The sequence below is a fragment of the Poeciliopsis prolifica genome, unplaced genomic scaffold, assembly GCF_027474105.1.
Source record: "Poeciliopsis prolifica strain line A6 unplaced genomic scaffold, Auburn_PproV2 SCAFFOLD095, whole genome shotgun sequence".
NCBI classification, from domain to species: Eukaryota; Metazoa; Chordata; class Actinopteri; order Cyprinodontiformes; family Poeciliidae; genus Poeciliopsis; species Poeciliopsis prolifica.
This window is the reverse complement of record NW_026562470.1, coordinates 1,087,404-1,101,466: the sequence shown is the minus strand read 5'-3', so window position 1 is coordinate 1,101,466 and position 14,063 is coordinate 1,087,404. Positions and strand designations below refer to the sequence as shown.

The following is a 14,063-nucleotide window of genomic DNA, read 5'->3' as shown; positions in this document are numbered from 1 at the left end:
GTAAAAATGGTGAACATAGAGAAAGCATTGATAATTTACCGTCTCTGTTTTTGTGATTGTTGTATTTTGTTTATTATGATGTGCGCACGCACACACACACCACAATACTAACGCTAACTCTCACAGGCTCATGCATGTTTGCTTGTTTATTTACTGCACCTGGTGGGACGCCGGTGGACACGGTGGAAGACGTGACCAGGCCCTGTCCTGCACCCGTCAGCGCTGCCACCTGAATGGTGTACGTAGTGGTGGAGGTGAGGCCTGACAGCTGGTACTCCAAAGTAGAGTTGGACAAGGAGCGCTCCACTCTGCTTGACCTTACACTAGGCACCTCCCACCACAGCATGTAACCTGTCAGGGGAGTTGGGAAGCAGGCTGGATAAACATGCATAAAAACATGTGGTATCATGTACAGACAAAAATATCAACATATGGAGTTCCCAGAAGTTTTTTTTATTGACAGATACAAAAGTCTGTGGCATAAATTTGTATTAAGCCAACAAGTCCCTGCAATTCCAGTTGGAAGCATTTTGGTCTATGTATCAGCTTTGCATATTCATATGCAAGACCCTGCCTTTGCCTCTTTATAAGGGCTATGTTGTCCTGAGGTGTCTCTCAATGCTGCTATGTTATTAGGTTGTTGGGAGTACAAATTGGCTACTTTTCCACATTTTCTTCTCTCCAATTTGCATTATTTGTTGATAATTCAGCTGTTATCTTTATGCTTAGGTGGAATGTTCATGTTGTTAGGATAAGGTTGTATAACCTAACCCTGCATTTATTCCTGTCTTATCTGCTTTGTTGCTTGGTCTCCATGATGCTGTTAGTTTACCAATGTTCTCTAAGAAACTATGGCCCACATAGAACAGTTGAATTTATACTGAGATTAAATTAAGCACAGGAGTTTACTTCAGTGTATTGTTGAGTGCACTGGATTTGATTTAGGCATTTCAGAGTGAAGGGGGCTGAATGTAGATTCACAGCTGGCATTTTAGTTTTCAAAAATCTGATAGTCCGATAGGCTTGGTTTAATTGGGACCAAAATTGGAAACATCTGATACATTTTCAGCTGCTGTGGTTCGCATTCACACTGCTCTGTGTCAAACGATCCAAATTCTTTGAAAAACCTGTCTACTCCCCTCACCATTCGTTACACTGAACCACTGAAGGAAATTAACTAAAGAAGACGACGAACACAACTCCTTTCAAAATGTAAGCACAAATGGAGTGGTGTCAGAGTTTAGTGGTTGTAAGGTTTATCTTTTGTCTTTGGTAAAATACCACATTCTGTAGTTTGTTTCCAGCTTTTGAAGCGTCTCTGGTCTGTTTGGCGTTCACATATGCACTGCACTAGAGTTCACTTCAAACAAATCAATACCTTGGTTTGTAAGTATTGATTTGGTGGACATCACAGGTGGACCAAAATCAGCTATTTTTGGTCTAGTTTATAGATTGAGTAGGCATTCACACCTCCCCAAACAAAGCAAACCTTCTAGTTAAACAAACTAGTTCAATTAAAGTGGACCGAACAGGGCTGGTGGGAATGCCACCATTATTTTTATTTGTAGAAAACATGCTGCTTTTTCTTTCCATTTTGTGATACTTTGATTTGTTGCAACATAAAATACAACAAATCCAATTTCAAGCCCAATGCACTGATATATACAGTTATAACATGATGAAACACGATAAAGTTGAAGCTTTATGAATGCTTTTGTGAGGCGCTGTGAGAGGATTACAGCCAAGCAGGAGAAGAGAGTGTGGGAGGAGGCAAAATCCTTGTCTGTCCCTTTGCATCTTCACATTCATGCATCGCACTCCACCACACTCAAATGTGTCTGATGAGGCCACTTGTGTGGAAAGCCCTAAGGAGGGAAACCGGTCCCTCATTTATCTGTGGGCTCACCAGGTTCTGGATGAAAAACAGGTTGTGGAGAAAAAAGTCTTCTCTTCTAAGAAAGGTGGTCTTGATTGAATGCACACTTTCCCATATGTATGAAGCACACTGTAAAACCTCTGCTGGGGTGAACGTTGGACACTACGCCAAAACCAGCACCTATATGCGCTCTTAACACACAATTAATTCCCAGCATCATGTTGTGCTTTTCAGCATCATCATCTGACAGATCCACGAAGAAGCAGAGGACAAATAAATGAGGGGGCTCTTCTGCTCAGTGATGTGCTGTACAAACAACACCCCGGGTGTTGAGACGTGTGAGATGATGGCATGTTTGTAATAATGTGGAAAGACAAACTAGAGGGAAGGGAGTTGCTGAAGATGAAACAGTTGTACACAAACATAATGTCAGTGATGAAGGGGGATCTTTGGATGTCAGAGAATATGGAGGAAACTCTTAACATTAGAGGGTTCTCTTGAAGAGGGGCCTTTACAATCCTGGTTCAGTTAGAAATTTTCAGGACCATACATTTCCACCTCAGAAAAATTCATTTTAATTGGAAAAATTGTCCATATTAATTTTCTGTGGAAACAGACAGTCACAACTTACTGAAATTTGTCTCATGATAGAGTGGTAAATGATATACTGTAATAAAAGTTCTCTGATCATGGACGGGAATGTGGAAGCAGATAGAAGATATGATTATACAATGCCAAGATGTAATGCTCTACCAGTGATGATGCCATTCTTGTCCTGTGGCTCAGCCCAGCTGACTCGAAGGGATGTGTCGAGGATTTCAGTGAAGCTCAGGTGGCAAACACGTCCAGGTGCTGAAAAAAAAAACAAAAACACATTTAATTTTTGCAAATCATTACGTCAACCTTGATATAGTTTGTAAGACATCTTACGATGTCTTTCAAACTTACGATGTCTTTCAAACTCACCATGTCTTTCAATCTTTATTTTTGGAGGATTTTCAAAAAAAGAACAAAACAAAGCAACACATTTTTGAGGGGTAACTCTGGAGGATCTTCAGAGATCTACAGTGCAGGTTGACAGGACATCTATTAGCTGTGCACTTCTCAACTCTGCTTTTTTGGAAAAGTGTCAAGAAGAAAACGTAAGACGCATTAAAAGCCATGTTTGCAGTTTGGCTCAAGACATACATTAAGCATGGGAAAGGTAAACTAAATGAAACTTACATTTAAAAAGTTAGATCTGGAAAAAGATTTACACCCTGAATCCACCATTCTCATGATGAAACATGACAATGACAGCATCATTCAGTGAAATGTATTATGCTTTTCTTCAGATGAACCATGAGGACTAGTGCAGAATATATACAAAGGATGTCCAAGGTAGGTTAAAAACAGACAAACAGCATTACCTTCAGTGAAAGAGTCTATCACCTTCAGTGGAACTTGTCAGGAGTCTAACCACAGACTGACTTCCTCACCACAGTCAGTCTGTGGTTAGATGTCACAATGACCAATGAAAATATTTTCACAGATATATGGACTTAATGAGAAGTATACTTAATATTTAAAGGTCATCAATTTCCAAAAGGCACTTTTAATGTGACCAAAGAGATTCATTGGAATTCATATAATAATGGATTGAATATGACTTATAGGAAGATGGACTGAGTGAAATAAGGAGCTACCTGTTTGAGGCTCAAAAAAATTTATACCAGTAACTGAGGTTGGGCTTCAACTGAAAAATGACGCTAAACAAATAGCGAGAACTGCATCACAAAGATCAAAGCATGTTGAATTCTGAAATGTTAGAATGGTCCATTCAGAATCTGTGGCAAAGCTTGGAAATTGATATTTATGAACACTATCCATCCAGTGTTTCTCATAATGAGATATTTTACAAATTTGAATAGGCAAAAAATAAAATAAAAATTTAAACCAGCTACTTATTTGTTCCCCCTCCTCTTTGTTAAATATTACTTAGTTTTGACCTATCACCTAAAATCAATCCCAAAATTAGGACTTATTATTGAGGTTTGTGGTTGTAATATCACAAAATACGACAATATCTAAGGGGTATAGAAACTGTTGTGAAATACCATAGGCTTCATTCACATTCCCATCACATCTGCATTGACCAGTAAACCCCTATGTATGCATGTTATCAAGTCATTTCTCATTTCATCCATAGCTCTCTAACCCCTCTCCCTGCAGAGCGATTAAGCTATTCATCTGAGACATTCAATAACACTCACACACAATCAAAATCACTTGCACGCACACATGCAAAAAGCTATCATCAAACAGAATTACACCCACCGTTAACCGCAACAGGCCTAGCAACCAATCAATACCAGTCAACCACTGTGTTTGCATGTGTGTGGAGATGAGTGTGTGCGTGTGTGTATATGTTTAGCCTCTAATATCCTTTTCCCAGTCAATAATCGCTGGTTGCTAATAATTGCTTGTCTGTCTGCCTAAAGGCTATTGTGTTTATTTGATGGTATGACTGAGAGTGTGCTCTTGGAATTGTACACAGCTATTATATTTATCCGTAGAACAGTGGCCTATAAATACCTGCACGCATGAAGACATGTGAATCAATTCCCCTTAAAAAGACATAGCGGATTGAACAGAAGTGGCAGGAAAATTAGGAACAAAAGAAATTTGACAAAAAAATACTGATGGGAGTGAAAGGAAAATAAGACCCCAAAAGATTAGAAAAAGTGTTGGTGAATGTGGTTTGTAATGTATTGTGGACACGGGTGGGTATTACACTTAACAGCTGGGTTCAGAAACAAGCAGGTACTTAGTTTGATTCTAATCGGTGGGTGAGACAGATATGTTTTATTTGTCTGCTTTATTCTCCAAAGCTTATCTGATCTTACTTAGGATTACTTTTTTTAAGATTTGCTAAATGTTGGAATAATTTTTTTTCCTCAAATTTTGAAATTTACATACATTTCTCTAGCATCTGAATTACCTTTGGACAAATATGTTTCCTGGAATTTTGGCCTATTCCTCCTGACAGAACGGGTGGAACTTTTCTGAGTCTGATTTGTAGGCCTTCACACTTTTTCCTCTCTGTTCACAATGTTCTGTAAAAGTCATGAAATAATTTTACTAATCTCAACTGACATGAAACAGGAAAGAATTAGCCACATTTAATATCAGACAGTAATAAAAAATATATATATATATCTGCAGTATCGCATGGACATCGGGGGCAGTTCCCCTGGATTGGCAGACTGGGTTGGTGGTCCCCCTGTTTAAAAAGGGGGATCGGAGGGTGTGCTCCAATTATAGAGGGATCACACTCTTAAGCCTCCCTGGCAAGGTCTATTCGGGGGTCCTGGAGAGGAGGGTCCGTCGGATAGTCGAACCTCGGATTTTGGAAGAGCAGTGTGATTTTCGTCCTGGTTGTGGAACACTGGACCAGATCTATACTCTCAGCAGGGTCCTGGAGGGTGCATGGGAGTTGGCCCAACCAGTCAACATGTGCTTTGTGGACTTGGAGAAGGCGTTTGACCGTGTCCATCGGGGTGCCCTGTGGGGGGTTCTCCGGGAGTATGGGGTACCGGGCCCTTTGATGAGGGCTGTCAGGTCCCTGTATGACCGGTGTCAGAGTCTGGTCCGCATTGCCGGCAATAAGTCGGGCTCGTTCCCGGTGAGGGTTGGACTCCGCCAGGGCTGCCCTTTGTCACCGATTCTGTTCATTACTTTGATGGACAGAATTTCTAGGCGCAGCCAGGGTGTTGAGGGGATCCGTTTTGGTGACCTTAGGATTGCATCTCTGCTTTTTGCGGATGATGCAGTCCAATCGGCTTCATCGGGACGTGATCTGCAGCTCGCGCTGGAGCGGTTCGCAGCCGGGATGAGTATCAACGCCTCCAAGTCCGAGACCATGGTCTTGAGTCAGAAAAGGGTAGAGTGCCTTCTCCGGGTCGAGGAAGATGTCCTTCCCCAAGTGGAGGAGTTCAAGTATCTCGGGATCTTGTTCACGAATGAGGGAAGAAGGCAGCGGGAGATCGACAGGCAGATTGGAGCAGCGTCTGCCGTGAAGCGGGCGCTGTACTGGTCCTTCGTGGTGAAGAGAGAGCTGAGTCAAAAAGCGAAGCTCTCGATTTACCGGTCGATCTACGTTCCTACCCTCATCTATGGTCATGAGCTGTGGGTAATGACCAAAAGAACGAGATCGCGGATACAAGTGGCCGAAATGGGTTTTCTCCGTAGGGTGGCTGGGCTCTCCCTTAGAGATAGGGTGAGAAGCTCGGTCATCCGGGAGGAACTCAGAGTAGAGCCGCTGCTCCTGCACATCGAGAGGAGCCAGTTGAGGTGGCTCGGGCATCTGGTTAGGATGCCTCCTGGACGCCTCCCTGGGGAGGTGTTTCGGGCACGTCCCACCGGGAGGAGGCCCTGGGGAAGACCCAGGACACGCTGGAGGGACTACGTCTCTCGGCTGGCTTGGGAATGCCTCGGGATTCCCCTGGAGGAGCTGGAGGATGTGGCTGGGGAGAGGGAAGTCTGGGCCTCCCTTCTTAGGGCTGAGGGCTAAGAAGGGAGGCCATCCATCCATCAATCCATCTTCTGCCGCTTATCCGGGGTCCGGTCGTGGGGGTAGCCCCACGACCGGACCCCGGATAAGCGGCAGAAGATGGATTGATGGATGGATGGATATCTTTTCATAGTATGTGTATATTTTATTAGGATATTGAAATGTACAGTTTTCAGCTATACACTGAATGTGCGAATGACACTTACTGTCCTCGTGTGTCTGAAGAAGGGTGGGTGCACTGCAGGGGCCATCTCCAGGTGTGGTGAAGCAGAGAGTTGAACCGTAGTACCAGGTGAACTTCCTGAGACCGCTGACTAATCCTGTGTGCCGGGAGCTCGGGTAGTCAGGAGTGATGATTACCACTCTAACCTCCTCAGGAGATTGTTCCGGCCAGACAAGGAGCTGTGGTAATTTAGAAAAATAACTGCAGGTGACATAAACAATAACTAATACTTCTTATCAGAATCCTGCACCAGTAATTTATTCTCAATCTACATTTTTTTATTTGTCACGGGGGGTTCAGGTCAGAGAATCAGTTCTAGAATAACTCAAATTGCATTTTGTAAGCACACACACATAATTGCGTCTCCACACAAGCTCTGGTGAATCTTTTTGTATTATTTTAAAAATAACAAACAGCAAAAAAAATTCAGGTTCCCCTTCCAAGAAAAGTTATTCGAATTCTAATTATTTGCTTATTGATTGTACCAAGTAAGCATTGTCAGTCATAAAAACGGCTAATAATAAAAACAGTTTCTTATTATCCATCCAACAATAAACCTAGTAAAAGATTTATTGTCTCGACAGTCAGGGTTTGATTTAGATTAAAAAACAGCACTCTTGTTGGAGTTTCTAAATTACCAAACAGCAAACTGAAAGAATGCGAATGCTGGCAGGCTTTAATTGGTGATTACCCCCAATCAACATTAAGATGGGTTGGCAACATCTGAAGCTCCTTAGGAAAAGATAACAAGCTAACACTTGATGTCTTACTCACAATTATACTGAGGTTAGTTTCAAGATGTCTGAAACACCTCTCTATACCTCCCACCACCCTGGTTCTTCTCTTGCGCTTTCTTCTCTTCAGTCCAAATATCAGGCTTTCAAGTGTTTAACAGCCACAGTTAAGAGTGAGGAGATGGTGCTTTTACACATACTTAAACTTTGCCTTCAAATGTATATTGAATTGCTCATAGTTGTTTTGGAAAAGTGTTAACCAGAGGGAGCTGGTCCATACAGGGTGTTGGGGAGCTATCTTCCCAGAAATAGAGGGGAAGATAGACATAATGTCTATAGACATTATTTTAAAAAAATGTATTAGCCTATTTCCTTAATAGTCTGTGCCTAATTGTACTTTGAATTATTTACACATTTCCACCAATTGACGAAACAAATGAGAAATATTATTTAGTTTCAATATCATGACATCTTATACATCAAGATCTTGCTACACACCTAATAGAAATATTACACAGTTATTGTCAGATTCAAGACTTGGAAATAGGAGGAATAGAAAGGCAAATAATAAACACCATGATCAGAACATTAATATGCTGGAGCACATAAAATTTGAAGTTACTTTAAAGTAACCAGATCAAATTAAATCAGAATTACACGCGAATAATTATTACATTTGTACATCTGCTTATTACTATGATTTGGAGGCAACAGATGTCCACCTACAAAACTTCTGTCAGACCCTTCTTCCCTAGAAACATAGTTATTGTTGCTTGATGAATATGGCTCAAAAATTCTTCCTCAATAATAGCAGCTCTTTTTTCTTTATCCCTCCAATTAGCTTCATCCTCAAAAACCACAGATAAAACTCTCAAATCTTCGCTTCAGTCGTTCACAACTTTCTCTGCTTCTGTGGATTTCACCTTAGATTGACCCGGTGTTTGACCCAATACAGAAACACTCTGCGTTTAAAGTAGTCTGTGAGAAATATTTATTATTAAAAGCTTTAGTGTACACAGAATAAAAGTGCAATAGATAATAGATAATGTAAGTGGTTTTATTATGTCAGTGACACTTTCATTGAAATATATTTAACTAGATGTGAATCTGATTGTATGATTGTACTGAATAGATTTTGTCTCCATAAAAGTCAGATTTGTCTCTCAATTTAATGTAATCAGCACTATGAAAATAAACCAAATGGACGTGAATAGAAAATGTGGCGCCAGTGAATTAACTAAAAAGACAATTATGACTGTAGAATTACCCCACATGGTATAATGTACGTCTAGATTTCTCTCTCATGAGGTTTTATTACATCTTTAAATGTACTGGAAATAAGTTTGGAGGGGATGGTGTAGATTGGTTATAGGTGAGGGTGAACAGTGAGCCTTGTGCTTACATCTGTCTCCTGTCTCTTGCAGGGAGACTACAAGCAGGTGAAACACATGGTTTGATCAGTGAAGAAAAACTAAAACTTCCTACAGTGAGGATTTACATAATTAAAATTACATTAGCAGATCAAGATGTTTATATCTGTCATTTAAGCAAATCTATAGTAGAAGTCTGATAAAGGATTCAAACAAAACTACATCCCGTGGGTTCAAACTGTTACTACTCTACTTTGTAGTGCAAACGTCTTCAAAACGGAAACAGATAAATCTCATAGCAAAAGACCCAGTGATACCCAGAGACATCTGAGTGGCTGCTCTTCCCACTACCTGCAGGGTACACCACAGCACCAATGCTGTCATGGTAAAATAAGGTCCTCTTTTATGATTTCCTTTTTGCATAGTGTAGTTTGGGTACTTTGAAAAAAGTGCTGACTTCATATCCTCAGGCACCCTGTGGAATGTGTTATTCCACATTCAAAGGGTGCTGAGAGGCTTCATGTCTTTCCTTGATATAGTCATGTGAGAATCTTTTGCTGGGCTGAAATCGATACTCCAAAATTGCTGAAGAGCATGAACAGCAGAGTAAAGTGCCCATAGCAGACTGGGTGATAGATAGACAGACAGACTGAAAGATTTATGATAGGTAGTTAAGTAGATAGTAAATGTTATTAGCTCTGTGTAGCTGAGCTGATTTTATTTTTTTATAATTATTATGAACCTTCTCAAAACATTTTTCTGTTGAGTTGACATGGCTGTTGTTTTTGGTTCCTGATGTTGTTCTGGGAGGGTGGTTATTGATGTTGCATAGAGTGGGGTTCTGTGAGGTAGCTGCAGCAGCCAGACAGAAGCTGCCTACACAACTGCTGGTAAGATGTCCTAATGCTACCCCTCACTCTTAGTGATGTTTATGATGTTCATAATTGTTCTCAGACTTTTGTGCTGCATAAATTATAATGTTAATTGTCTTTATGTTTCTTAAAAAAAACTTTAGCTTTGGTTAGAATTAAACTGTTGCCCTTTAAAGTTGTTTGAAGTTTTCCCTCTAAAATGTTTGCAGAGCTGCTGGGATCTGACTGGTTGTGTGTGCCATAAAGATGGTTGAGTGTGTCCCACGTTGTGTTATAGGTATGTAATAAATGCACAGATTTCTGGTATAGTTTTATAGCTTTAAATTTAATTACTTTATATGTATTATTTTACATAAAGTAAAAATTTTGTGTTTTGTATTATAATTTGGATTTTTATTTATATTATTTTGCATTATGCATTAACATATTAGCATTATGCATTAACATATTTCTTTGATGCTGATTATTTTATTTTATTCCATTTGTGGTTAATGTAAAAAGGGCAGAAGCTGCCTACACAGCTGCTGAGCTGCTGGGATCTGACTGGTTATGTGTGCCATACCGATGGTTGAGTGTGTCCCACGTTGTGTTATAGGAATAAACTGACGCAGGTCCTGAGTCCTGTGTGATCCATTTCACAACTGCTACATCTGCACCGAGTAAAGTCACTTCCAAGGGCGTGCAAGTAGAAGAGAGGAAACTTGTGAGAGACTTTGGTTCTTTGCGACGAGTTTACAGCTATGTTATTAACTGTATTATATATAGTTTGTGATGTGTGGGGGAGATTAAATGAGATGAGGTTTTGCTTCATTTTCACTTTTAATTAATATTATCTACTATACTTTCAAAAAGATGCACACGCACACACACTGAAAAGCTTCATGGATTTGGAGTGTTGGATCTTCCCAAGACGTCTCACAGAAAGCATCATGAAAAAGGATAGAAAACCATGTAGTATTTTTTGAGGCAGAGAGACAACAATATCCTCACTGTAAAACAGAGACCCCCACACACACTTTCAGTGACGTGCGGCAAGAATGCGATGCGTTCTTTTTGTCATGTTAATCAGTTCCTTGGAGGGGTATGGTGCCACAATGCAGGCCCAACTAAATCCAATTCTAGAACTGGTACATGAGGATTACTCACACAATTCATCCTTTGCACTCATTGTGCTTCCTGTTCTGCTTCCTAAAAATGATCTCTATCTCTCCTCTGAAGCACTCATTATTTCTTCCTGGAACTGACCCCAGACTGAGCTTGGCTGAGTGGATGAGTAAACAACAGCCCAGTGGTCCTGAGAAATAACCATTGTGTAATAACTCCTGGAAAATGTATTTTTGTTCCAAACATTGACCAACATAAATACACTCACAGATCACCCATTTTGCAACAATGTTCTGTTCTTTTGAACTTTGAAAAAAAATCTTTATTTAGGAGCATCAACCACGATAAATGACCTGATAAATAATAAGTTATTTATAAATACTGATAATAGCGCTGCTGGTTTTAGATCTTGAAATCTTACAATGCAGACTCAAGAGTCTCAAACTGTGGTCCAGGTCTCACTGCTGGTACCTGAGATGCTTTCATCTGCCAGGTAAAAGTGAAGTACACTCACTATGGGAAGATAAACTTAGAATTAGTGCTCAGTTGATCTAATAAGCACAAACAAGAAAAAGCAGAGTGAACCCTAATCGTCTTTGGAAAACCAGTGGTTTGTTAAATGCTCTGCTCAGATATCAGACATATTGTTACCAAATCAAGCCTATGTGTTTCTGTGTATTTTGCAAATGAATACATTTAATTGTGAGTGAAAACTAAACGAACAGATGTTAAAACACTCTTATTACAATAACTATTGCTGTGTTTTAACCCTATAGAATTGATGTTGAATTTTACAAGCTACAAAAACTACATCTTGTAGCTTTGACCAACTTAAATCACACTTCTGACAAAAAAAATAAAATAAAATAAAATATTGAATATTTTTAAGCAACATTTCAGCCAGCAACACTTTGGCAATTTTAAACTGATACATTTTTAAGAAAGAAATTTGTAAATTGTACATGTATTTCTTTTAGGGAAAAAAATCTATCACTACAAAATCCTAAGATCTGAATTGTACTTTTTTAGGAAACACAATACAAGAGGAAAGTATGGAGTGTAGCACATGTTCAGGGCTTACCTTGTACCCCTGGTTGATACCATTAATGAACTGCTGAGGTGGAGAGTTCCATGTGAAACGGATGGAGGTCGAATTAATAGCCACAACTTCCACTTCCTGTGGAGGTGATGTGGGAACTGCACAGGGGTACACATACACAATAAGTAGTTCAATAACAGGAAGTAAAAATGTAAGTTAAGAGGTAAAAAAAATGAAAAACTCCATTGGATTTCTCAACAAAGCCTAGTTGTGAATATTTCCTACAGCTCCATCATTCAATATTTTATGTCCTGTTCAGATCTTTTTCTAATTAAAAATATCTGCTTATACTGCAGAACCTAAATGTCAGACCAACTCATTTGTGCTAAGTCGAAAGATGACCTAATTTCTCTAAACAATGAGATCCAATATGTTGCAATTTGCATTTATGTATTTTGCTTATTATTGCCTATGAAATGACTTAATAATGATTTATTACAAACTGGGTTTAAACAATGATGGGTCCAGAACCCAGTTAGATCCTTTCACATTAATCAGTTCGACATCACAACACACAGCACCATTACTGATTAAAGCAGACTGAATCTCATAAAAATCTGACATTTTATCCATATTAACATCTTAACTTGCAACAGGCACTTCAGTGACTCAGCACCACACTTGCATCTTTTATCTGAAACAATTCTTATATCAGACATCACACATACTTCTTTTAGTCAACATTGTTTTAAAGGTATTATTTGATTTCATTTGATTATTAAATTTTGATAAATATGACACACTGCTTTGTAAAACTATGCATGTCCATTAAAACTTTTCCACATTTTCATCCATATATCAACAAACCTAATTGTGTTTTCTGGGTACTTTTTGCAATAGACCAACACAGAAGAGTGGATAATTGTGGACAAAAATAAATGAGTAAATTATTCAAATGAATAATAATTTAAAGTTAAGCATGCATTTGTACTCAGTCAGCTTTGCTCTGATACCCGTCAATAAAATCTATCAAAAGCAACTGTCTTCAGAAATCACCTAAGTAAATGGAGACAATCTGTACTGCTGTTCAGTGGAGGCCTCAGAGATTGGTTAAAGAACATTAAAGAACAACCAGCATAATTGAAGATCCAGGAACACAGCAGACAGGTTAAAGTTCAATCTGTAATCTAAGGAGGAGCTGCTGAAATCCATAGTTCAGGTGGGAGAATCTGGCAGCAGGGTAACTACTCGCTCTGCACTGCTCAGCACAGTTTACATCAAAGCATATCCATGTGTTAAAATGGCACTGTCGAAGTCCAGACCTAATTCCCACTGACAACCTGTGCCAATAGTTGAAAACTGATGCTTAACAAAAATTCTTCATCTAATATGACAGATTAATGTATTTTACAAAGAAGAATAAGACCTAGTTCTGTAGATGTGCATAACTGGTTGTATCTCGTGTAGAGGTGAGAGGCTCTAATGACTCAAAATAATTCAGTATTTTTTTCTGCTCATTTAGTAGATTTTTTTGTTGTTGTTTTTTCGATGTGTGCTACAGACAATGAGTCAAGAGATTTTTTTCTGTATAAATAAAGGATTCTAATAACATATCACAATAAAAATTACAAGGCAAAAACTAGAGTTTTAACATCAAAGCAATGCTCTGAAACTCTGAAGCAGAATAGAAAACACTTTGCAGAGTCAGTACAATCTATTAATGAAAAAGATTCAAAATACAAGTATTTCACTATCCTCCTGCTATACAGACATCTAACTGTCAGTCTGTAGTGGCTCTATGAAACCTACCAGAGCAGCTGGCAGTGGCAGAGAAAGAAAATCCATCATGAACGACTATTAAACCCAGAAAGCGCGAGAGAGGAGTGACCGTTAATCGTGTGCCTGTATGTGAGTTTGTGGGCATGTCGTAGTGATTACATGTTAACTGCAACTCTAAAGCCTGGCTGTTGCGTGAGGGAATGCCCTTTAAATCAGATTTTTTTTTTAACTAAAGTGGCTGTATGACACTGGCATCTATAAAGAAAACACACAAACGGATTCTTCAGGCTAGAATGATATTCAAAAAGCTTCTGCAATGGTGAAAGGCATGAGAAACGACAGAAAGAATAAGAGGACAGAGAGGCAGACAGGAGATTAATTGAAATTAAAGATGTTCTCTCAGTCTCTGCCATGAAGACCCTGCTCCCAGGGAGTGGCTCTTTGCCCCTCGCAGTTCACAGCTCCAGATAAAACACTAAACTATGCACTTCGGGGTAATCTTAGTATGCGCCGA

At 39.4% G+C, this 14,063-nt stretch overlaps 1 protein-coding gene across 2 annotated transcripts in view; it reads right to left on the bottom strand.

Moving 5' to 3' along the window:
• LOC129353727 (protein sidekick-1-like) overlaps positions 1–14,063 on the bottom strand; it is a 355,296-nt gene that overhangs the window by 77,057 nt on the left and 264,176 nt on the right. Inside the window, exons 18-21 of one of the 2 annotated variants that reach the window (XM_055023085.1) lie at positions 11,813–11,928; positions 6,635–6,830; positions 2,630–2,728; positions 160–375 (exon numbers count right to left, since the gene is read on the bottom strand). In XM_055023085.1, the coding sequence (XP_054879060.1) occupies positions 160–375; positions 2,630–2,728; positions 6,635–6,830; positions 11,813–11,928 (627 nt within the window). The remainder of the gene's footprint in view (positions 1–159; positions 376–2,629; positions 2,729–6,634; positions 6,831–11,812; positions 11,929–14,063) is intronic. The other variant, XM_055023086.1, reaches the window with a different exon arrangement.